The sequence below is a fragment of the Cetorhinus maximus genome, chromosome 3, assembly GCF_964194155.1.
Source record: "Cetorhinus maximus chromosome 3, sCetMax3.hap1.1, whole genome shotgun sequence".
Taxonomy (NCBI): domain Eukaryota; kingdom Metazoa; phylum Chordata; class Chondrichthyes; order Lamniformes; family Cetorhinidae; genus Cetorhinus; species Cetorhinus maximus.
This window is the reverse complement of record NC_135881.1, coordinates 176,683,823-176,710,404: the sequence shown is the minus strand read 5'-3', so window position 1 is coordinate 176,710,404 and position 26,582 is coordinate 176,683,823. Positions and strand designations below refer to the sequence as shown.

The 26,582-nt window shown below is 46.2% G+C and overlaps 1 protein-coding gene across 1 annotated transcript in view; it reads right to left on the bottom strand.

Moving 5' to 3' along the window:
* Positions 1–1,073: 1,073 nt before the first annotated feature.
* Positions 1,074–26,582, bottom strand: part of eepd1 (endonuclease/exonuclease/phosphatase family domain containing 1) — a 192,513-nt gene continuing 167,004 nt past the window's right edge. Inside the window, exons 7-9 of the mRNA XM_078539320.1 lie at positions 18,533–18,659; positions 10,013–10,207; positions 1,074–2,241 (exon numbers count right to left, since the gene is read on the bottom strand). Of these exons, the coding sequence (XP_078395446.1) occupies positions 2,042–2,241; positions 10,013–10,207; positions 18,533–18,659 (522 nt within the window). The 3' untranslated portion in view covers positions 1,074–2,041. The remainder of the gene's footprint in view (positions 2,242–10,012; positions 10,208–18,532; positions 18,660–26,582) is intronic.

Here is a 26,582-nt window from a genome sequence, read left to right as displayed (position 1 = left end):
TTCTCTCTCTTTCTATGTTTATTTTCCCATTGTTTTCTGCCTTTTCTTCCCACGCCCTGGACAGAATTTTTTGCTCGGTGTGCATTGCACGCCCTACCCGCTCGAGTGTAATATTTCAGTCAGTGGGCGCGGACAAGAGTTGGAAGCAGACCCGCCGACAATTAAGAGGCCCATTATGGCCATTAAACCTGTAATTCACTCAGATTTCTCGTTGCCCGTCCAACGTTACGGTTGCCGGGCGGGCGAATCGGCCAGGTGGCCTTTGCGCTTTTCAGGAAACCTCATCCACAGGCAGGGTGAGGTATCCGATATTAATTTAAAAATGTATAAAAATTTATGGACAGAATTTTCATCTTGTATACGATCAGGTGACCGATTCTGATGCGTGGGCACTTCTTCCGGGATTTTAAATTCTGTTTCTATTGCATTTAAATTCTTCCGCTCCCTGAGGCAGGCTCTCTGCCTTCAGGGAACTTTCATTCCACGCTCCCCCGCGCCGACTTCAGCACTCACCCCCACCCCAGCAGCACTGAGCCTTTCAGCACGCGTTTCACACTGGCTGGCTTTAACTGGCCAGCCAGCGTGAAATCACGGTCGGGGGCCAATTGCAGTCGGGGGTCCGTTCCCTGGCTGCCCCCAGGCCCGCCGATCGTATATGCCCGCCAAACGAAAAATCCTGACCCTTTTCTTTCCCCTCCTTTATTTTCACATCATGGAAATGGTACAATATTCCAGCCTTTTGCACAATACTAACCAAAAAAAATTCTCTTTTCAATGTCAGGAATTGCTTCTGGCACTTGTAATTCAACTAAAGCTCAATTCTGTTATATTTCAGGCATAAAGTGATCATGACGCTCGCCTTTTTTCTGGCTGCGTCAATAACCTGAACAGGCCACAGCACATTACTAAATTAAACTGTTGATGCCAGGTTATGCAAGACAAGGAGTGGACTTCCTTTCCTCCAGAGGAAATAAGCTCTAACTGCAATATCTGAATGTTAATGTTTTGTAACCAACATATGGCAAATATTTTAATCATCTTCATACCTTCAACAATAACAGGTGCATCAACAATTTGTTCACATTTGTTAAATTTATTAGCTCTTTAATCAAAGGTGCAATTTCAGAGGAACACACAGTCTCATATTACAAGTTGTAATTATAGTAACAGTCATAAATGGTACCGTTTTGGTATTCTAGTCACAGGCTCACAGGAGACAGTCAACACTCGAGCGTCAGACTGTGAAAGTAACTGCACTGTGCTAGCACCATTTTACTGCAGAACATAGATTCTTCCCTTTAACTCTCTGGGTTCAGGCAAAATGTGGGTTTGCCACCCCAGCAGTATGCTACTTATGTGCAACAGGTACAATCTTAGCGTACCAAACATTTTCACTTTCTTAAAAAGTACTGTACCATTGCAAGCCCAGTACAAATAGAATCTATTTATTTTATTTTTATATTGCTAATACTGGAATAAGAACAAATATATCCTAAAGTTCTGTGCAAAAGGGAAAAAAATAATCACAAAATAAATTTATTTTTACTATTTCGGGAAGGCTTATGTACAAATCCAACCTTTTCACTTGTGTTACCCAAAGCACAAAATGCCAGCAGCAGCTGTATCTTCCATGTTTAGCTTCTGAATTCAAGCTACGTCAGTGGTATTGAATGAAAATAGTGCAGTACTTTGAAGATTTTTGAACTGGAAGGAGGGAAGGAAGAAACTAAATGCAATTCTCTTTTCAAAATAAAGTATATTATTAACATTCTGTTAAATTGCCACTTCATTTGGTATAAAGTATCCTTTCTTCCATTTAAAAGTGTCTTCTCTTTCCAGCTCCCCCTCAAAAATAAACAATCGATTATGTTTTTTTTTTAAACATACTTATTTGCAGCAGAAACAAATCACATCACAACCAAAAGTTAATTGTTAAAAGGCAGATTAGATCCTTTCACATTCAGTCACTCATGGGCTTCATTGACAAATAACTGTTCAGTAATAAATGTCCGATAAAAATGTGGCATACAGTTGTTATGTGTCACCGCTCATCCTTTGTGCTCCCATCTGCTTGCTCAACAGTCACTGTGCTGCCATTTCCAAATGGCACTTTCCTATCGAAGTCTTTATCTATGTAGAACTCTGCCCACAATGGGCAGTGGTCGGATGCAACTCCACCCCATGACCAACTATCAGGAATCCAGGGGTTGGTGAGGCCTTCCCTAATAACAGCCCAATGACCTGCATAAGAGGGGAAAAAAAAATTGCAAACATATTTAGGGAGGCAAACTACACACAAAAACAAAGGAGCTGCAGAGAGGGGGAAAAAAAAACCCTTTTTCATCTTGACATGGCACAGTAGCACATGTGTATGGCAATACCTTAACATTGAAAAAAGAATAAAATAATTCTTAATAGAAATTGGACTCCTCATCAAAGGCAAATTCAAATCAAAATTAAAAGCGAGCTCAACTGAATGAAGTTGTTTTTGCACCGTTTTGTCTCAAGGCAACTTACTGCTGCAGATAATATGGAGGGACACGAAGTGTCTGAACCTGTGCGTCACTCCAACTCTCCCCCTTTAAAACATTCTTTAAAAACTACCTCTTTGGCCAAGCATTTAGTCACTTGTCCTAATATCTCATGTGGCTCAATGTCAATTTTTATCTGATAATGGTCCTGTGAAGCTCCTTGGGATGTTTCACTCCATTAAAAGGTGCTATATAAATACGAAACGTTATTGTTTTTGGATTATGAGATACTTTATATCGATGGCACACTGTCAATGTAAGTAAAGTCTTGTCAATTTTAAAAATATTCATTCATGGGATGTGGGTGTCGCTGACTAAGCTGGCACTTATTACCCATCCCTAATTGCCCTTGAGAAGGTAGTGATGAACTGCCTTCTTGAACCGCTGCAGTCCATGTGATGTGGGTACACCCACAGTACTGTTAGGGAGGGAGTTCCAGGATTTTGACCCAGCAACAGTGAAGGAACGGTGATGTATTTCCAATTCAGAATGGTGTGTGGCTTGGAGGAGAACTTGCAGGTGGTGGTGTTCCCATGTATCTGCTGCCCTTCTCCTTCTAGATGGTAGCAGTCATGAGTTAGGAAGGTGCTGTCTGAGGAATCTTGGTGAGTTCCTGCAGTGCATCTTGTAGATGGTACACACTGCTGCCACTGTGCGTCAGTGGTGAAGGGAGTGAATGTTTGTGGAGGGGGTGCCAATTGAGTGGGCTGCTTTGTCCTGGGCGGTGTCAAGCTTCTTGAGTGCTGTTGAAGCTGCACTCATCCAGGCAAGCGGGAGTATCCCATCACACTCCTGACTTGAGCCTTGTATATGGTGGACAGGTTTTGTGGGGGGGTGATCAGGAGTTGAGTAACTCACCACAGGATTCCTAGCCTCTGACCTGCTCTTGTAGCCACAGTATTTATATGGCTAGTCCAGTTCAGTTTCTGATCAATGGTAACCCCCAGGACAGTTAGTGGGCGATTCAGTGATGGTAATGCCATTGAATGTTAAGGGGCGCTGGTTAGATTCTGTCTTTTTGGATATGACCATTGTTTGGCACTTGTGTGTGGCATGAATTTTACTTGCCACTTGTCAGTCCAAGCCCAGATATTGTCCAGGTCTTGCTGCATTTGGACGTGGACTGCTTCAATGCCTGTGGAATCCGAATGGTGCTGAACATTGTGCAACCATCAGTGAACATCTCCACTGTTGATAACTCCTTCTGTCACTTTACTGATGATCGAGAGTAGACTGATGGGGTGGTGATTGGCTGGGTTGGATTTGTCCTGCTTTTTGTGTACAAGACAAACCTGGGCAATTTTCCACATTGTTAGGTAGATGCCAGTGTTGTAGATGTACTGGAACGGCTTGGCTAGAGCATGGCAAGTTCTGGAGCACAAGTACTATTTCCAGAATATTGTCAGGGCCCATAGCCTTTGCAGTATCCAGTTCCTTCAGCTGTTTCTTAATACCACGTGGAGTAAATTGAATTGGCTGAACACTGAACACTGGGACCTCCAGAAGAGGCCAAGATGGATCATCCATGCGGCACTTCTGGCTGAAGATTGTTGCAAATGTTTCAGCCTTGTCTTTTGCACTGATGTCCTGGGCTCCCCCATCATTGAGGATGGGGATATTTGTGGAGCCTCCTCCTCCACTGAGTTGTTTAATTGTCCACCACGATTCACGACTGGATGTGGCAGGACTGCAGAGCTTAGATCTGATCCGTTGGTTGTGGGATCGCTTATTTCTGTCTATAGCATGCTGCATACGCTGTTGGCATGAACGTCGACCTCATTTTTAGGTATGCCTGGTGCTACTCCTGGCATGCCCTCCTGTACGCTTCATTGAACCAGGGTTGATCCCCATGGCTATTGGTAATGGTAGAATGGGTGGATATGCCGGGCCATGAGGTTACAGAGCGCAGTTGTATAGAACTCTGCTGCTGCTGGTGGCCCATCACACCTCATGGATGCCCAGTCTTGAGTTGCTAGATCTGTTTGAAATCGATTCCTTTTAGCACGGTGGTAGTGCCACACAACACGATGGAGGATATCCTCAATGTGAAGTTGGGACTTTGTCTCCATAAGGACTGTGCGGTGCCTACTCCTACCTATATTGCCATGGACAGATGCATTGCGGCAGGCAGGTTGGTGGGGATGAGGTCTATGTTTTTCCCTCTAGTTGGTTCTCTCAGCTTCTGCCGCAGACCCAGTCTAGTAGCTATGTCCTTTAGGACTTGGGCGGCTCGGTCAGTAATGATGCTACTGAGCCATTCTTGGTGAAGGACATCGAACTCCACCATCCAGAGTACATTCTGTTACCTTGCCACCCTCAGTGCTTCCTCCAAGTGTGTTCAATATGGAGGAGCACCAATTTGACAGCTAGGGGGGGCAATACATGATAATATTGTGACAAAGACATAAGGTGTTTGCAGATGGACACAGATGGAGTATATTGTTGGAAAATGCGATGTTGCTCACTTTGGCAGGAAGAATTAAAAAAGCAGAGTACTAATTAAACGGAGAACAACTGCAGAATTCGGAGGTGCAGAGGGTTCCAGGTGTTTTCATTCATGAGTCACAAAAGTTAGTATGCAGGTACAGCAAGTAATCGAGAAGGCTAATGGAATGCTATCCTTTATTGCGAGAGGAATTGAACATAAAAGTAAGGATGTTATGCATTAGTTATATAGAGCATTGATGAAACCTAAGGTTGTAACCTCCAATTAGTGTCAGAAAGTGCTGGCCCACAGGAATTGGAAGAAATAAATGCCTACTTACCTGGTCTTCTGTTTGCTAGGGCTGCTTGGGGGGGGTGCAGTCGGCAGGGTGGGTGGTTCCGGGGTTGGGGCGTCCAAGGTTGGGGGGGTCATAGGTCGAGGGGTCCAAGGTCAGGGAGCAGAGGTTGGTCGGAGGTCCGGGAGGGTCATGACAGAGTTCTGGGGGTGTTGGAGGTCGGGTGGGGGGGTTGGGGGGTGTGGGAGGTCAGGGCATGGGGGTGTCAGGGATTGGGATGTGGGTGGGTCCCAAGGGGCGGGTGGTCAGGGGTGTGGTGAGTCCCTTGGGGTTGAATCTGGGTCTTTACAATAGTTACTCAGAAGTTAGAAGAGTTTCTAATTCTTCTAACCTTTTCTGGGTAACTATTGGTGGAACCATCCAAAGTTTGTGATTTAAACTGCATTTTTTGAATGGTTCCCAATGCAGCAATAGGAAGTGTGCACTTCTGGGCAATTGCCGTGCAAACCCTTACCTGGGAACTTCCCAGAGGGATTTTCCAGCACATCGTTGGGGTACCCCCCAAATCCAACACTGGGGAGCGTAGAGGTTATGGGCCCACATCTCAAATACTGTGTCCAGTTTTGGTCTCCTTATTTAAAGAAGGATGTAAATGCATTGGAGGCAGTTCAAAGGAGGTTTACTAGATTGATAGCTGGAATGAGAGGATTGTCTTATAAGTATAGGTTTGACAGGCTGGGCTTGTTTCCACTGGAGTTCAGAAGAGTGAAGGGTGATTTGATTGAAGTATATAAGATCCTGAATGGTCTTGACAAGGTGGACATGGAAAGGATGCTTCCTCTTGAGGGGGAGCCAGAACCAGGGGGCATTGTTTTAAAATTAGGGGTCGCCCTTATAGGACAGAAATGAGGAGAAATTTTTTCTCTTAGGGCGTTGTGCGACTTTGGAGCTCTCTGCTTCAGAAGGCAGTGGCGGCAGGGTCACTGAATATTTTTAAGGCAAAGGTAGATAGGTTCTTGTTAGGCAAGGGTAACAAAGGTTATCAGGGGTAGATGGGAATGTAGAACTCAAAACACAATCAGACCAGCCATGATCTTATTGAATGGCGGAACAGGCTCCAGGGGCCGAATGGCCTACTTCCACTCCTATTTCGTACGTTCGTATAATCAGCAGGAGGTAACCTTGCCCACGTTTGACCTGATGCCAGTGGGATAGGACATGCCCAGGGATGGTGATGGGGATGTCTGGGACATTATCTGTAAGGTATGATTCCATGAGAATGACTATGTCAGGCTGTTGCTTTTTAATGGCTGTTGCTTTTTAATGGCAGACGTTTAAGAAAATAGTTCATGACTCTAAACAAAGATATATCCCAGTGAGGAAGAAGGATTGTAGGAAGGGGATAAACCAACCATGATTAACCAAGGAAGTTAAGGACAGTATCAAATTGAAATAAAAAACAGACAATGTGGCAAAGATTAGTGGTAAGCCAGAGGATTGGGAAAGTTTTAAAAACCAACAAAAGGTGACCAAAAAAAATAAAGAGGCAGAAAATAAACTTTGAGGGTAAACTAGCAAGTTATATAAAAACGGACAGTATGTGCTTCTTTAAATATATAACGAGGAAGAGAGAGGCCAAAGTGAACATAGGCCCCTTAGAGATTGAGACTGGGGAAATAATAATGGGGAACTAGGAAATGGCAGGGGAGTTGAATAAATGCTTTGCTTCAGTCTTCATGGTGGAAGATACTAATAGCATTCCAAAAATACTAAATAATCAAGGGGCAAAAAGTGGGGGAGGGGGGAGGAAATAAATACAATAACTATCAGTAGAGAAAAAGTACTAGGGAAACTAATGGGGCTGAAGGCCAATAAGTCCCCTGGACCTGATGGGTTGCATTCTAGGATATTAAAGGAAGTAGCTATAGAGATAATGGATGGACTGGTAGCAATCTTCCAAGGATCCTTAGATTCTGGAAAAGTCCCAGAGGACTGGAGACCTGCCAATGTAATAGCCTTATTCAAAAAGGGAGGGAGTCAAAAAACAGGTAACTATAGGCCAGTTAGTTTAACATCTGTCATTGGGAAAATGTTGGAGTCTGTTGTAAAGGATGTAATAGCAGAGCATATAGAAATACATAATCTAATCAAGCAGACTCAGCATGGCTTCATGAAGGGGAGATCATGCCTAACAAATTTATTAGAATTCTTTGAGAGGTAACAAGCAGGATAAAGGGGAACCAGTAGATGTAATATATTTGGATTTCTAAAAGGCGTTCGATGAGGTACTGCACATAAAGCTACTTAATAAGCTAAGAGCCCATTGCGTTGGGGGTAGTATATTAGCATGGATAGAGGATTGGCTAACTAAAAGACGACAGAGTTGGGATAAGGGGGGCATTTTCGGGATGGCAACCTGTAACTAGTGGAATGCCGCAGGGGTCAGTGGTGGGGCCTCAATTATTTGCAATATACATCAATGACTTAGATGAGGGAAGTGAATGTACTATCGCCAAGTTTACAGATGACACAAAAATAGGTGGGAAAGCAAGTGGTGAGGATGACACATGGAGTCTACAGAGAGACAGGTTAAGTGAGTGGGCAAAAACTTGGCAGATGGAATATAATGTGGGAAAATGTGAGGTTATGCACTTTGGCAGGAAGAATAGAGAAGCTGAATATTATTTAAATGGAGAAAGACTGAAGAAAGCTGCAGCACAGAGGGATTTGGGAGTCCTTGTGCATGAATCTAACATACAAGTTCAGCAGGCAATAGGGAAGGCAAATGGAACGTTGGCCTTTATTTCAAAGGGAATGGAGTATAAAAATAGGGAAGTCTTGCTAAAAATATACAATGCACTAATTAAACCACAGCTAGAATACCGTGAACAGTTTTGGTCCCCTTATCTAAAGAAAGATATACTGGCATTGGGGGCAGTCCAGAGAAGGTTCGTTAGGTTGATCCTGGGTATGGAGGGATTTTCTTATGAGGAGAGGTTGAGTAGGTTGGGCCTGTACTCAATGGAATTTTGAAGAATGAGAGGCGACCTTATTGAAACATATAAGATTCTTAGGGGGCTTGACAGGGTAGATGCTGAGAGGTTGTTTCCCCCTGTGGGAGAGTCTAGGACCAGAGGGCATAATCTGAGTAAGGGGGCACCCATTTAAAACAGAGATGAGGAGGAATTTCTTCTCTCAGAGGGTATTGAATCTGTGGAATTCTTTACAGCAGTGGGCTGTTGAGACTGGGACGTTAAGTATATTCAAGGCTGAGATAGACAGATTTTTAATCAGTAAGGGAATCAAGGGTTAAGGGGAAAAGACAGGAAAGTGGAGTTGAGGATTATCAGATCAGATATGATCTCATTGAATGGCAGAGCAGACTTGATGGGCTGAATGGCCTACTTCTGCTCCTACGTCTTATGGTCTTATGAACAGCTCTCCCAATTTTGACACAAGCCCCCAGATGTTTAGCTTTTCAGGGTCGACAGGGCTGAGTTTGCCGTTGTCGTTTCCATGCCTAGGCCAATGCTGGGTGGTCCAACTGGTTCCATTCCTTATAGACTTTGGTTCCTTATAGAGCATTACCCTGTGTTTTGGGATTAGTAATCCAGTGACAATACCACTGCACCACCGCCTTCCCAAGTAAAGACAAAATATGAGATCTCTTCATTCCAGCCTACAGAGCATAGTTAACACCTATCATGAGCCATCACTTCTCCATCCTTTCATTACAGTGGGTGTGTCTGAAATCTATCATGAAAATAGCCTTTGCAGGAAGTGGTGAGACAAAGGAGGATGCAGCCAATCCTTCTAGCAAGAGGAGAAGGTGAATAAATGGTCATCTGGATTCTTGTGGACTGTATTCAGTCCTCCTTCAACTGCCCCTCCCCCAACTTGGATGGAAATTCGGCCAGAAACCAATAGGCCAGAAAGAAGCCCATCTTGCAGCCATAACGGTGGGCTAAACTAGGTGGGAGTGGGGCTTCCACCCCTCAGTGGGAGGAAGTCCTGTCCTCAAGAGTTGCCAGCCAATCTGATTGGCCTGCAGCTATAGCAATCCAAGCAGTGCCAGAGTTCAGTAGTGAGTGCTGCAGGATCTGCAGGAAGAAACAAGAACAGTGATGGCTGCTAGGGACAGGTAAGTCCCAGGCTTTAATGGCTGGTAGGAATCAGAGAGTCCAGGAAGAAGGGAGAGGGTGTTGGCTTTTGGAGGGCAGGTGGCGATAATGAAGGGAGAGGGTGACATTTTGGAAGCACAGGGCATCCCCCAAATGATGTGCCCCTACCTTTCTGCCCTTTTTAACCTGGCCTCAAAAAACCTACTGCCCTATCATGACATGGCAGGGTAATATCCTGGTCAATTGGCTTGACAACAAGCTCGATTGACCTTTAATTATTTATTATAATATGGCGGGCGAGCTTCCGGCTTTGGCACCCACCCATCTAGCATATTATGGGACGACAGCTCGGGGTGGGCGGGAAAATGGAGGGCCGCGCACCCCTCATATTTTATATTCCATCCCCCACCCCGCCAAAAAGATGCCCGACGGGGGGGGGGTGGGGCTGTAAAATCTAGCCCCAAGTTACCAAATGACCACATAGCATCATGTCAGTCACAACAAACTAGCTGGAAAGGGGCATTCATACAATTTTATTTAATCCCAAATCTATCATGTAATTTGCACATGTTTTACTTTAAAAAAGGGATTGTACAGTTCCTATGTCTGCCAACTTGCCCTCATCATATCTGATCCATACCTGAATATGTTTTCTTGAGTGAGCGACTGATCCAGATGTTGTCTGTTGACTTTGAACCCTGAGGGTTCTTAGTGCTAATGTTTGTGAAGGCATTGGCTGGAACACAGTGAAGGAACCTCTCTTTTCGTAGGAGGTCAAAATCATTCGTGTCAGGTGACAGGCTGAAGTCCCCCAAAATAACAATGTCCTTTTCACCTGAAAAGGAAACAAATCACTTTAACAATTTCAGAGGTATTGCCATTAACAGCTATATCCAGCTCATTAATGGTTTAATAGTCAGTCCCAAGGGAACAGTTTTGATCCAGGGTGAAGTCAACCCTTCCAGGGTGAATTCAGTCTCTTCAGCAGCCCAGAGCTACCAGTGAATTTGGCTTTGACTCTATTATTATTTTTTCTTCACAATAGAAGCTTTAAGAGATGCAAACTTTTCCCTGCTACTGCTCTGAAGAAACAAATGAGTTCTTAAGTCGTCTTGACTTGATGGAATGTCATTCTATGTCATTGTCCTCTCATCTTCTCCCCCTCCACCAAAAATATATTTCCAAAGATGCTAACTAAGACACACTGCGACACAGGACACACGCAGAGGACTTTTGAACTAGTATGTATTAGAGGGACCCTGACCATCACTGACCTCTTCTCCTCTGGAGATCTTCCCAGACATTCCCCTCCACCACTGCCTCCAACATCAGTCTCCCAACCCTGCAATGTCCACTTCTACATAATTTCCAAGATTCACAAACACAATTCCAGCCCATTCTTTCCCTATGGAACTTATTTCTTCCTATCTTGACTACGTTTTCTTCCCTATCCAGTCTCTTCCAACTGAATTCCATGACTCTTCCGACACCATCTGCACTTAAAACAGTTCCCTGGCCCTAGCCATCTCCTTTTCACCGTGGATGCCCAGTCCCTCTATATCCATCTGCAACTAGGCTGGCCTGAGCATTCTACTTCTTCCTTGAATGGAGGTCCAACCAATTCCCACCTGCCACCATCCTCCTCTGCCTGGCTGAAATTGGTCTTACATTGAGCAACTTCTCTGTTGACTCCCCTCACTTCTTCCAAATAAAGGGTTTCACTCTGAGAACCCACGTGACTGCTGGTTATGCCTGCCTTCTGTGTGATATGTGGAACATTCTGTGTTCTAGCCCTACTATGGTCCCCTCCTTCATCTCTTTTACTAGTACAGTGATAACTGTATCAGGACCACTTACTGTTCTCATGCCAAACTAGGAAATTTCATTAACATTGCTTCAAATTTCTACCTTTTCCTCACATTCACATGATCCATTCATGACTCCTTTTTTTCCCTTTCTCAACCTCTCTATTGCTGTTTCTGGGGATAAGCTTTCAACCAATGTCTACTATAGTCCCACTGACTCCCACAGCTACCTTGACTGCAATTCCACCCTACTTCTCTGTCTCTGTCACATCTATCTGATGATACTACCTTCCACACCAGTCCTTCTGATAAATCTTCCTTTCTCCACAACCGAAGGCTTCCCTCCACTGTGCCTGACAGGGCCTTCGACAATGTCCGTCCCATTTCCCACACCTGCTCTCGCCCCTTCCTCTCCCTCCTAGAACCACAATCGGGTTCCCCTGGACCTCAACATCCACCCTACTAACCTCCACATTCAGCGGATCATCCTTCACCATTCTGCAACTCCACCAGGATGCCACCAGCAAACACAACTTCCTCACCCTTCCCCTTTCTGCACTCCAAAGGAACCATTCCCTCCATGACACCCTGGTCTTCTCTAGCAATGCCCACTTCCTTTCCAATAGCACCATCTCATGAAAATGGAGATGTAACACCTGCCCTTTCACTGTCCAGGCCCCTGACGATTCCTTCCAGGTGAAAGTGATTTATTTGTACTCCTTTTAGTTTAGTATACTGTTCAATGCTCACGAAGCAGCCTCCTCTACAATAGGGAAGACCATATGCAGATTGGGTGATCTCTTTGCTGAACTCATCCCTTCAGTACGTAACTGTGACCCTGAGGTTCCGATCGCTTGCCATTTTACTTCCCTACACCAATTTCACTCTGACCTTGGCCTCCTACAATCTTCCAGTGAAGGTCCATAGAAACTTGAGGACCTGTACCTCATCCTTCGATTAGATATTTTACAACTCTCTGAACTCAACACAGAGTTTAACATTTCTAACATTTTCCAGTTCTGATGAAATGTCATTGACCTGAAATGTTAACTCTCATTCTGTTCACAGATGCTGCCTGTTGTGTTGAGTATTTCAACGACAACTTGCATTTATACAGCATCTTAACATTGTAAAATGTCCCAAGGCGCTTCAGAGGATTGTTATTAAACCATATTTGACAGCGAGCCACATAAAGATATATTGAAGCAGATGGCCTGAAGCTTGATCAAAGAGGTAGGTTCAAAGGAGCATCTTAAAGGAGGAAAGAGGCCAAGACATCAAGGGAGAGAATTTCAGAGTTTAGGGCCAAGGCAGCTAAAGATGCAGCTGCTAATGGTGGAGTGATTAAAATCAGGGATGCACAACAGGCCAGAATCAGGGGACTGCAGAGATCTTAGAGGATTGTAGAGCTGGAGGAGATTACAAGGGTAGGGAGGGGTGAGGCAATGGAAGGATTTGAAAATAAGGCTGTGCATTATAAAATCAAGCATTTTCTGTTGCTATTTCAGATTTTCAACCTCTGTAGTATTTGCCTTTATATTAAAGAGATATCTGCTGATGCACAGAACTATGCAGAGAGCTGGGTGAATCGTGATACAGGATGGTAATGGAAATTTGCTGAGCAGGAATTTGCTGCAGAATGGGGAAGGCGGAGCAAGATACTTTAAACCAAGAGGTAATAGTAAATAAGTAAATATATAAATAATCAAGTCATTCATTAGATCTAAAGGGATACTAAGTAGAGGATACCAACATTAAAGAGATTACTTTAAATGAAATTCTGATATACATAAATAGAGTAAGGGAATACTAAATTAAAAAGATACATGTGTGTGTGTGTATATATATATATATATATATATATATATAATATATAATTCAAAGTTTATCTACTATTTTATCTATTTGATATAGACTTTTAAGTAAAATGATGGGACAGCTGAGACCTGCTGCCTGCAATTCCTGTGCCCAGTAAGAATGCCATGTTACTTCATGTGTCCTGGATAACCATTTGTGCAACAAGTGTCTACAGTTGCTCAAACTCAAGCTCAGGATCTCTGGGCTGGAAGAGAGGATGGAATCATGCCAGAGCATATAAGAGAGTGAGAATTTTCTGGACAGCACCTTTTAGGGTCACTCCACAGCTACAGGAAGATATTAAGACTGCATGGTAGGAAGAGTCTAGCCGTGCAGGAATCCCTGCCACACTCAAACTGGTGAGAGTGACAATATCTTGGAGAAGCGCAGTCTGGAGCACATCCAAGGCGCTCCAGGGCAAATAGCTCCATGGGGCGGGGACACACCAACTTCTAGCAATGCAGTGGTCAGAGGGAATTTGATAGTCAGGGGATAAACAGAAATTTCTGTAACACCACCATGAGTCCTGCATGGTGTGTTGCCTTCCTGAAGTCTGGGTAAAGAACACCATTGAGAGGATGCAAAACAGTTAGAGAGGATGGAAAGATGGGGAAGCGGAGCAGACAGAAGGCATCTTGGTCCACGTGGGAACCAATGAGATAGAAAGGAAAAGGGTTGAGGTCCGTCTAAATTTCAGGAACTCAGGAGGAAATTAAACAACAGGTCCTCAAAGCTACCAAGTTCTACTGAGTATAGGAATAGTAGGATAAGACAGGATAAGTGTGGCTAGAGAAACAGGGCAGGGAGGAAGATTCTAGATCCCCGGGGCATTAGGTACAGTTCTCGGGCAGGAAGGACCTGTCTAAGATGGACAGGCTGCACCCTGACATTGTTGGGGCTGATGTAGTTACAGGGAGGTTAACTAGTGCCACAAGAAAGGGTTTAAACTAATTTGGCAGAGAGATGGCATCAGAGGAGAAATTGGATGAAACACATAGTACGAGAGCGAAGAATAGTTCGGGAATAGGATCAGACAGTGGGGTCAAATGTGAGGCAGTTTAAGGCGGGTTTGAAGTGCTTGTGAGGAAATGCATATAATACAGTAAATACTATTGGTGAGTTACAAGCACGTCAACTATGATATGTGTATGATAAAGTCATGCCAGTCTGCCATTCAATAAGATCTAATTGTAACCTCAACTCCACATTTCCATCTACTCCTGATGGCCTTTCACCCGCTGGCTTATCAAGAATCTATCTATCTCTGCCTTTAAAATATTCAAATACTCTGCTTCTACCGCCTTTTGAGGAAGAGAGTTCCAAAAACTCACGACCTTCTGAGAGAAAAAAATTCTCCTCATCTCTGCCTTAAATGGGCAGCCACTTATTTTTAAAGAGTGACCCCTGGTTCTAGATTCTCCCACAAGAGGAAACATCCTCTCCACATCCATCCTGTCAATGATATATATCATCATATGATATATGTCACTATGATATAGTGACAATAACAGAGATCTGGCTCAAAGAAGGGGAGGATTGGGAACTTAGTACTCCTGGCTACAAGGTATTGGAGGTGTAAGTATTGATCAAATAAATTATTAAAGCATGAGAGAGGAATGATGTAGCTGAGGGGTTAGAAACAGAATCTATTTGGTTAGAAATAAAGAACATTAGAGGACAGGCAAATTATAGAAAGATACAAGAATAACAGGATCTTTAATTGTCCTAATAAAGACTGGGAAGGCAACAACTAAATGGGCGAAAAGGGTGAGGAATTTCTTAAAAGTGTACAAGAGTATTTTCTTGATCTGTGTGTATCCAGCTCATCAAGGATGAAAGTAGTGCTGGATCCAGTTTTGGGGAATAAAGTTGGGCAAATGCAATATGTTTCAGTGGGGGAGCATTTGGGGAACAGTGATCCCAATAAAATTTGGTTTAGAATAGTTATGAATCAGGGCATGAAACAAGCAAGCATAAAAATACTGAATTGGAGGATGATCTAGCCTAGTTGAAAAATTGGTTGGCAAAGCAATATTTGAGAAATGAAGAGGATGCTGCCATTGTAGCAGTAAAGGAAGAGTTGGTAATGATATTGGATAGGGTGAAAATAGATAAAGAGGAGGTACTTTAGGGGAGGCGGTGGCATAGTAGTATTGTCACTGGACTAGTAATCCAGAGACCCAGGGTTCAAATCCCACCACGGCAGATAGTGGAATTTGAATTCAATAAATATCTGGAACTAAAAGTCTGACGATTATCATGAAACCATTGCCCATTGTCATAAAAACCCATCTAGTTCACTAATGTCCTTTATGTCCTTCTATGTGACTCCAGACCCATGACAATATAGTTGAACAAGGGCAAATTAGGAATGGTCAATAAATGCTGGCCTAGACAGCGATACCTACATCCCATAAGTGAATAAAAAACTTAAAATATTGCCAGTCTTCAAAGAATGTCCCCAAATCTGGATGGAATGCATCCTAGGTTACTGAGGGAATAAATTATGAAGGCTCTGGCTGCCATCTTCCAGTCCTCCTTTGTAGTGGGGATTGCAAATGTTGTACTGCTGTTCAAAAAAGGGGAAAGGGATAAACCAGGTAAATATAGGGCAATCAGCCTAAAGTTGGTGGTGGGGAAGCTTTTAGAGCCAACAGTCCAAAATTAATTGGCACTTGGAAAAGTATCACCAATAAATGAAAGTCAGCATGGATTTGTTAAAGATAAACCATGCTTGACTAACTTCGTTGAGTTCTTTGATGAAATAACAGGTACCATGGTTCATGCTGTACATATGGACTTTCAAAACATTTGACAAAGTATCACATAACAAGATGTGTTAGCAAAATTAAAGCCCCTGGGATTGAAGGGACAGTGGAACTATGAATGCAACATTTACCAAGGGACAAAAAATAGAGTAGTGGTTGGTTTTCAGACTGGAGGGAAGCATTCAGTGGGGTTCCCCAGAAGTTGGTAATGGGATTTTTGATTTATACTAATGACTTGGACTAGGGAAAACAGGGCATAATTTCAAAGGGTAAAGATAACAAGAAACTCAGAAACATAGCAAACAATGAAGAAGGCATAGGCTGAAGGTGAAATGGAGAGACACATAGCAAATGGGATTTAATGCAGAAAAGTGCAAAGTGAAGCATTTTGGAAGGAGAGGCAATATAAAATAAATGATACAATCTTAAACAGGATGCAGGAACAGAGAGATTTGGGGATGTATGTACAAAAATCCTTAAAGGTGGCAAGACAAGCTGAGAATACTATTAAAAAATAGGATCCATGGCTTTATTTATAGAGGAATAAAATATAAAAGCAAAGAAATTATGTTAAACCTTCATACCGGTTGGGCTCAACTGGAATAGTATATTCAGTTCTGGGCACTACCCTTTAGGGATAATCTTGGAGATAGAGCAGAAGGGGATTACTCGAATGGCACCAGGAATAAAGGACTTCAATTATCTGGAGAGACTGGAGAAGCTGGGGTTGTTCACACAAAGCAGAGATGGTTAAGGTGAGATTTGACAGAGGTGTTCAAAATCACAAACAATTTTGATAGAGTAACTAAGGAGCAATCATATCCAGCAGCAGAAGTGTAGGTAGCCAGAGGACAAAGGTTTAAAGTATTGCAGAAGAACCAGAGGCAATACAAGGAAACATTTTTAAAAAAACATAATGAGCTGTGATCTGAATCTGTGATCTGCCTAAAAAATAGGGGAAACAAATTCAGTAGACACATTAAGGGAAGTGAATAAATATTTGAACTGGAAAAAGTTCCAGTGTTATGGGAAAGGGGAAATGGAGTGGGACTAATTGGATATCTCTACATAGACCCAGTACAGCTATGATGGGCTGAATAGCCTCCTTCTATGCTGTATCCTCAATGATTGTGTTATTTAAATTGAGAAAAATAATGAACAAAAAACAATATTGTGTCTTTGGGGTTAAATTCCAGTGGCAGGAACTGGAATCCATGTAATGAGTGAAGTCTGACAAATATTTTCTTTTCATCTTTAAAGTATCTTGAAACCTTCCAAGTGAAATGATTTTTGGCTAAACTACAGTTAGCCCAAGATACTAGAAAACACAACACATGAGCTATTAAATTTCAATTTTCTGGGCCAGTAGGCTATCCGACATCCCCACAAGAAAAATAATCGTACACGTCCGACCCAAGTCCTCCACTAGAGGACTCGTACACTTTGTTTACTATGTAAATAATTCAATCTTGGGCTTTGTGGCCGTTGAAGTTATCATAAGCCTGTAAAAAGACTAGCATTTCTATCATGCCTCTCAGGACCTCCACTGAAGCACTTCATTGCTAATAGCATGTTTTAATAGTGTAGTCACTGTTGTAATGTAGCAAATGTTGCTGCCAAGATGAGCACAGCAAGGTCCCACAAAAGCAATGCCATAATAACCAGCTCAACTGTTTTAGCAATATTGGTTGAGGGATAAATATTGGCAATATGAACCACCAGTTAAAATTAACCAAAAATCACAGAAATATTCAACTAACAACATCCAGGGGTTACCATTGACCAGAAACTGAACTGGACTAGCCATATAAGTACTGTGGCTACAAGAGCAGGTCAGAGGCTAGGAATCCTGCGGCGAGTAACTCACCTCCTGACTCCCAAATCCAGTCCACCATCTACAAGGCACAAGTTAGGAGTGTGATGGAATACTCTCCGCTTGCCTGGATAAGTACAGCTCCAGCAACACTCAAGAAACTTGACACCATCCAGGGCAAAGCAGCCCGCTTGATTGGAACCCCCCTGCACAAACATTCACTCCCTCCACCGCCTACGCATAGCAGTAGCAGTGCGTACCATCTACAAGATGCACTGCAAAAACTCACCAAGGTTCCTTCGACAGCACTTTCCAAACCCATGACCACTACTGTCTAGAAGGACAAGGGCAGCATATAGATGGGAGTGCCACCACCTGGAAGTTCCCCTCCAAGCCACTCACCATCCTGACTTGGAAATATATCACCGTTCCTTCACTGTCGCTGGGTCAAAATCCTGGAACCCCTTACACAACAGCACTGTGTTACCTACACCGCAGGGACTGCAGCGGTTCAAGAAGGCAGCTCATCACCACCTTCTCAAGGGCAATTAGGGACGGGCAGTAAATGCTGGCCTAACCAGCGATGCCTGCATCCCATGAATGAATAAAAAAAAATTCCCCTGTATAGGCAGAAAAATTTGCTGTATGTTCTTGTAGCAGGATTTGCATCTTGCTCCTTCCCATCATGAGCATAAAGGATGGCAGTGAAGTACAGGAAGGTGGAAAAGAATCGATAAGACCCAACTCTAGCATCATGACTAAACATCCTCAGGATAGGTGGGGAGGGGAATGAAAGACAAATACCAGTTGTACAGTCTCAATTTGTTGCTGGGATGCAATCCAGATTCCTCATGAGAAATTACACCAAGAGACATTAACGAGGGAGGTATTATTCTTCGCAAAGAAAGCAATGCTACCTTTCAGGGTTTCTTGAAGAGTGTCTGTAAACACTGAGATGTTATGGCCATCAGTATGAGTTTTCTCTTCTGCAGGGTCTGCTCCTTTCAGATGGATATTTACCAGGATAACATTGATTGTTCCAACCTGCAGAGGAAAAAAACACACAAATAACAGAATGCAAGCCACAGAAGCATTGGATGGCTAAGGCCAACCTTCGGACTTATGCTGGAGTCTCCAAGGGCAGAATCTTTCGTCCCGTGGGTGGGCGCATGCCCGACCCGAACGGGTGTGAAATAGTGCGGACAAGCATCCCGAAGTCATCGCACATTCGCGATATTTCGCTCAGCAGGGGTGTGCAAGAGGCAGTAGCGTACCCGCCGACAATAAAGAGCCCTATTAAGGCTCTTAATCGATTAATTAAATTGAATTTTTCACTGCCCGTCCAAACGTTTGGTTGGAGGCGGGTGAATAGCCCAGGTGGCCTTTGCATTTTTAACGAAATCTCAGCCACAGGCGGGATGAGGTTTCGGACAGTAAATAAAAAAACAATAAAAATTTTTAAAACTCATATCCCACACACCCCTGTTCATGTGACAGAGTCACTTGTGAGGACACAATTTCCTTATTTTTGAATTCTTTATTTTTCAGGTTAAAAATCTTCAGCTCCCTGAGGCAGCTCCGTGCCTTCAGGGAGCTTTCACTGAGTGCACCCTCACGCATGCACACACTTCAGCGCTCGCGCTCCTCCTGCCCCCACCCCGGAAGCGCTGAGGTTATCAGTGTGCGTTTCACACTGGCTGGCCGTTAACTGTCCAGCCAGCATGAGATCGCGGCCGGGGCCCGATCGTGGGCAGCTGACCATTGCACGACCGCTCCCGGACCCGCCTGCCATGCCCGCCCGACAAGGGGAAAATCCTCCCCCGAGAATTAAAGATTAATCTCCAGGACACAGCTCTGGCCATACTGCAGGGAAACAATCATAGAGGCAATTGACAAAAATGATGTGTTTTTTGTTTTCTTTGAATAATTTAGTTATATAAGTTTTGGTTAAAGGCTGTGTGACTGGATGAGAAAGTTGAGAGATCATGTGATAAAACATCCAGGAATACATCCAAACAGGGTTGGCAACCCTATGAATGGCTGGGAGAAAGTGAACATTGAAAATAGGTCACCTCTATAAACATTTCTGTATAAGGAGATTATAATAAGACAAATCCAGTGTGTAATACCAAAAGAATTCACTGCAATTCACATAATAAATTGATACACAAGTACATAAAAATAACTTTATGGAGTCTTGCATTATCTCTACTCTCATAATTTTCAATTAAAAAGCTCAGCTGGCAATACTCTCGCCTGAGGCAGAATGATGCGAGTTCACATCCTACTCCAGAAACATGGGGCTGAATTTTCTGGTTGGCGAGGGAGCAGGCGTGGACCCGATTACCACTTGCAATTGGATGCAGGCCACCATTTCACATGGGTGGGCCAATTAAGGCGCACCCAGCGTGCTTCATGACTCCGGTGCATAGTGGGAGTGGGCGGGCGGCGGCGGACACGCTCAGGCCGCTGGGTCCAATGTCAACCCAGCAGCCTGTATAAAGGAAGGCCTGGCAGCCTTGGAAAGGCTTTTCACAATGGCTGGGTGAAGGGCTGTACAGAGGGGTAATGAAGTTCATGCAAGTCCGGAGGGTAGGCCATCGGGGCAGGCCAGGCTGGAGGGTAGGCCATCGGGGCAGGCCAGGTCGGAGGGTAGCCTTTCGGGGCAGGCCAACCCTGAGGGTAGGCCATCAGGGCAGGCCAGGCCGGAGGGTAGCCCTTCGGGCCAGGCCAGGCTGGAGGGTGGTCCATCGGGGCAGGCCAGGCTGGAGGGTAGGCCATCGGGGCAGGCCAGGTCGGAGGGTAGCCTTTCGGGGCAGGCCAATCCTGAGGGTAGGCCATCAGGGCAGGCCAGGCCGGAGGGCATGCCATCGGGCCAGGCCGGAGGGTAGGCCATCGGGGCAGGCCAGGCCGGAGGGTAGCCTTTCGGGGCAGGCCAATCCTGAGGGTAGGCCATCAGGGCAGGCCAGGCCGGAGGGTAGGCCATCGGGGCAGGCCAGGCTGGAGGGTGGTCCATCGGGGCAGGCCAGGCTGGAGGGTGGTCCATCGGGGCAGGCCAGGCTGGAGGGTAGGCCATCGGGGCAGGCCATGCCAGAGGGTGGTCCATTGGGGCAGGCCAGGCTGGAGGGTAGCCCTTCGGGGCAGACCAGGCCAGGCCAGAGGTTAGTGTTGGGAGCCAGTGTGCCCCTCGTTTTTCAGATGACTGCTTTGCTACCCTCCTCGAGGACGTGGCAGCACGGCAGGAGGTGCTGGTTCCCCAGGACGGGAGGAGGAGGCCCCTCAACATGTCCAAACGTGCCTGGGAGGAGGTGGCGGAGGTGGTGAGCTCCCGCGACGTGGTGCGGCACACCTGGATCCAGCGCTGTAAGTGCTTCAACGACTTGTTGCACTCTGGAAGGGTGAGAACCATGTTGGCATTAGGCATTTAACCCAGCAGGTCTGCTTACCCCCCTGCTGCACCTCCTCCCCCCCCAAAATCTGAGTGCAGTGACTACATTGGATCATTGACGGCATGTGTCCTTTGTTGGGTGGGCCAGCAGATAGTGCCCGTGCTGAGGTCAGCCTGAGGGGGTGGTGAAGAGATGTGTGTTGCCCCCGCAGCATCTGGTACACTGAGTCCCACATGACTGGTGTGGGGGCAACCTGGAGGAGCTGTACCTAGGCGCTGTGCATGAACTGCAGGACTTGTCCATGTCAGGGTGATGACCTGGAGGAGAGCTTCAAGGTGGTGTGGCAACGAACCATCTGCTGCGCTCCACATGCATGTGCCTCCTTGCTATGGAAGGATATACCATGTGGTGCCTAATGTGCTGTAGACAGCATGGCCACATGGGGGGGGTTGTGGGGTGGCGGTGGGGAGCAGGCCTAGCATCCTTGTGTGAGTGTTTGGCAGCAGCGGGGTGAGGAGGCACTGGAGCCCTATGTCCCGCTCTGGTTGGGGTGGGCCGTATGCCAAGCGAGTCCATGTACAATTTGCACTAATCAATGCTCTGCTCTCATTTTCAGGAGAAGAATGCTCATAATGCTGCAGAGCGTATGAGGACTGGTGGTGGTCAGGCGCAGTTAGCGATTCTCAGCCGGTTCGAGCAGGAGGCCCTGGATTTGGAGAGGCGCCATGCGCCCACGTCCACTGGTGTCGGTGAGGCTGGGGTGCCATGGCCAGGTATTTATGCCCAACAGTGAGGTCATCATTGTTCTCCCAACAGCCATAGCAGTGCGGAATGTCAATTGATTTAGTTTTGCAACATGGCTTGACCATTGCTTATGGAAGGATGAGCGCATAATGATCCGGGGGACAGGGGTTCACATTGACATTGTCTCCACGTTAACTGATCCACTGTCCTTGTTCTTCCTTTCAGCATCAGCGGAGCAGGGCCAGGAGGAGGAGCAGCAGAGGCTCCCTCTCACACCTGAGGGGCCTGAAGTCTCACCAGCGTCGCACCATCTCTACCAGGCAGGCACCAGCGCAGATACTAGCACCTCGTTGGGAATTCGAACATCGACTAGTGTCCCGAGGCACAGCGATGAGGACACTTCACAGTCGCTGGAGGAGCTGGCAGAGACAGAGAGTGCCCATGGCGCCAGCAGTTGGAGGACTGCAGGGGACCAGACACATGCTCAATGGGTGCCTGATGATGTGCCTCTGGAGTCGACTGTGACACAGCAGGGGCAGGAAATGTGGCTGGGTGTGCGGGAGCATCTGGGGGAAATACATGAGGCCATGCTTGGCTTGGTGTCTGTGGTGAAGGAGTCTATGCAGACGATCGCCGAAGCAATGAGCCACATGTCCGAATGCCATGCGTCCTCCGTGGAGAGAGTGGCGACTCTCGTGGAGAGGCTCCTCCAGGAGACCCATCAGGGCTTTCTGGGGATGCGCTCTGACCAGCAAGCCCTCACATCGGCATTGACCTCAGCTGGTCAGTGCCAGTGTGCGAGTTGGTCTGGGCACCAAGTTTCCCAGCTCAATGCCCATCCATCCACGGTGAGTGGGGAGGTCCAAAGCAACCTCACGTCGGCGCAGCAGCTGCCTGTTGACTCTGCGGGCACTTCTCAGGGCGCTCCGGATGAGGGCAGCAGCTCCTCCGCCCCTCTCCCAATGACCGTAGCATCCAGTGAGGGTGCGATGCCTGGGGAGGTGCCAGCTGTGGAACTGGCAGATCTCTCTCAGGTGGGGCCAGCACAGGCTCCACGTGCCAGAGGACGACCGCCAAGGTCACCGAGGCCAACAGGACAGCAGAGTCAGCAGGCTGTCTCAGATGCCAATCCCAGCGAGGGGTCAACACCAAGACACAGCACCCGAAAACATAAATATAATGCGCTTTAGGCAGACCATGGGTTTATCACTGGTGCTTTTGTGTTGGCCTGAGATGAGGTCCTTATCATTTGTTCTGATTTGTAACACTATTGTCTTTTTTTTTTGCCTAAGTTTGTTTGGTTAACATATTAAATTCAGATATGTCACCATAGCTGAGGGTGCCTCTTCTGCATGTAGATGGTTTCCAAAAATGTAGAGTGCTTTGTTGGACATTCAGCTTTATTAACATGGCCCTTAGTGATTGTTCCTAACCTGGCAGGTTTTGCACTTAGGTATCGAATATGGAGCCTACAGCCCAGGCTTGTCCTGGAGGTCCATCCGTGGTGTGCTAGCTGAATGTTCATTGGATTAAAGCCTCCTGGGTGTCCCTGCCTCCCTGGAGTATGCCCAGGTCAGCGCCTACCCCCTCAGCATTTCCCTTAGCGTGCTCATCCTCAGACTCACTACTGGACTCATCGTGTGCAGACACAGCCACTGTGTCGATGTCTTCATCGTCCACTGCATCCCCCCTTTCCAGCGTAAGATTGTGGAGAGCGCAGCATGCAACCACTATCACCAACAAACAATCTGGGGGGTACTGGAGTCCGCCCCCTGAGCGGTCCAGGCATCGGAAGCACATCTTGACAAGACCGATGGTTCTCTCCACCACAGCCCTTGTGGTGCCGTGGCTCCTATTGTACTGCTGCTCAGCTTCTGTTCTTGGATGGTGGAGAGGTATCATGAGCCACCTTCTGAGGGGATAGCCCTTGTCACCCAGCAGCCATCCATCAAGCCGGGCTGGAGCACTGAAGAGCCCCGGCACCTGGGAGTGTCTCAGGATGTAGGCGTCGTGGGAGCTGCCTGGGTACCTTGCACAGGCTTGTAAAATCAGCATCCTGTGATCACACACTATCTGCACGTTCATGGAGTCGAAGCCCTTCCTGTTGACGAAGGCACCGGGCTCACCTGCTGGCGCCTTGATGGCCACATGTGTACAGTCTATAGCACCCTGGACGCGGGGGAAGCCAGTAATGGTCACGAAGCCTCTGGCTCGCTGTGCCTGGCCTGACTGGTCCCAGCAGAAGTGGATGAAGGTCAATGCACGCCTGAACAGAGCGTCTGTGACCTGCTTGACACAAGTGTGGACAGCTGATTGGGAGACACCACAAAGATCACCCACCGAGCCCTGGAAGGAGCCAGAGGCATAGAAGTTGAGGGCAGCTGTGACCTTCAGAGTCATTGGCATGGGGTGTCCGCCCACACAGTTAGCAGAGATCTCAGGCCCAATCATCTGACAGATATAGTTGACTGTCTCCCTTGAGAGACGGAGCCTCCTTCGGCACTGCACCTCAGACATATTGAGGTAACTGCTTCGCCGCCTGTATACCCTGGCAGCAGGATAGTGGTGTCTTCTGTGGCCCCTTCCGCCTTGGACTATCTCTTGGCCCTGCACCCCTTGTGCCTGCGCCTGTCCTCCCAAAGGTTGCTCCCCTGGAGGTTGAATATGCACTCCTGGCTACCTTCCCCTTCTAGCCCTTCCTTCCTCCTCAGAGCAGCTGCCTCCAGTGGAGAGTTCAGCTCCCATTCCCAGGCTAAGGGAAAGCTTCCTGAAACCTGCAGGCCCAGAAAAGATTCCTCACTGCAGTGTGCTGACCTGAAGGTTAAGAGTCCAGACATATCAGCTGGTATGCGTTTTGAGGTATTGCAGATCACACAGGCAAGTTTCAATAACTTTGAAAAATACATACTTGACTGTGCACACTCGTGACCCCACTGAGCCCTCTTATCCCACCCGTGAATGAGGTTTATGCAAATGTGTCCTACCTGCCTGCCCGCTGCGCCCGTGCGCCGACCCGAAGATTGTACGGGCGTCGAAAAATCAGCATTGATTGGTGAGTGAAGGGCCTTAAGTGGCCCGTTAATTAATGGTGGGCGCGCATTGGACATCATCGCGCACCCGCCCAACGAAATATCGTGATGGCACGCGGTGGCGTCGGGACGCTAGCCTGACGTCACTGCGCGTCATTTTATGCGTGGGGCCCACCTCCCGCACGCCAACAGGAAAATTCTGATCATGAACACAAAATCTAGACTGATGCTTCAGTGCAGCACTGCACTATCAGAGACGCTGTCTTTTGGATGAGATGTTAAACCAAAGCCCAATTTGTCCTCTCAGGTGGATGTAAAAGATCCTATGGTACCATTTCAAAAAAAGAACAGGGAAGCTCTCCCAGCATCCTCCTTAAGCTTTATCCCTCAACCAACATAACTTAAAAAAAGGATGGTCAGATCCCTTATCGCTGTTTGTGGGATCTTGCTGTGCACAAACTGGTGCTGCCTTTGCTACATCACAAAGGTGATTACGTTTCAAAAAGTGCTTAATTGGCTGAAAAGCTCCTTGTAATGTCCTGAGTTGTAAAAGGAGGTATATAAATGTAAATTATTTCCGCATTTTGTACCAAGCCCATTACTGCTAGAGTATAAACGGTGATTAAAATAAAGTTTAAATCTCTGCACTTTTTCTGAACTAATACTGCAAAGCTATTAAATTAGGAACAAAATGGTTCCCTTGCAACAAGCTATTATGAGAGAACCTTCACCCACTCAGTAATCAGTAAGTCCGCTGAGGTTAGCAAAGGAATCAGCCCATGGTGAGGTTTATGGTCACAGTCTGAAACAGTTATCATCTTTCGTACTGTGCTTTTCAGGAAATGGAAAATACAGATTGGAAGCTAATTATTTTCTCCTCCCACATCTCAGTTTCTGCCCCCCCCACCTCACCCACCCTGGCTCTTGAAGGGGGCAGCTGTGGCTTCAAGAGCACCAGAGGCCCCCTGATGCCCTCAAACAAGTCCGAGTGGCCACTCCGAGTGAATGGGCTGTGTCAGCAGACTTTGGGGTCTTGGAACCTTCCCCTCCTCCTCCTCCTGTGTGCCACAGACCCAAAGCAGGCACTGCATTTACTAATCATGCCAGTGAAAGTACCTTTGATAAAATGCTCATTTTTTAAAGTTGCCTGCCAATTTCTGCCCTGGTTGTAGCCCAGTGTTGGGTCTATATTTGTTATTGTCATATAGTTCTTTGTAGCATTAAAGATTCAACTCTTCCAGTATCTTGGTTAGACCACACTTAATACTGTGTACATTTCTTTCCATATTACAAAAAGGATATAGAGGCACTGAAGAAGGTGCAAAACCGGTTTAAAAGAATGATACTAGAACAGAGATATTGGGCTGCATTTTATGTGCCCCCACTGGGCGTATTTTTGACACGAAGTGCCTAAAATAGGGCGGGTGCCCACACTGTCACCTTCCCGTCCACCCCCCCCAGCTCAACCCCATAATACAGGCGGTGGGGGATGGGGGAGATGGGGCCCATCCACCATAATTAAATAGATAATCAAGACTCAATTGGGCTTGTTACCAAGTCAATTTACCGCAATAATAAAAACAAAAAACTACTGCGGATGCTGGAAATCCAAAACAAAAACAGAATTACCTGGAAAAACTCAGCAGGTCTGGCAGCATCGGCGGAGAAGAAAAGAGTTGACGTTTCGAGTCCTCATGACCCTTCAACAGAACTGAGTAAAGTTAGTAGAGGGGTGAAATATAAGCTGGTTTAAGGTGGGAGGGGGGAAGAGAAGTTGGTGGGGGTGGGGGGGGGGGGTGTGGTTG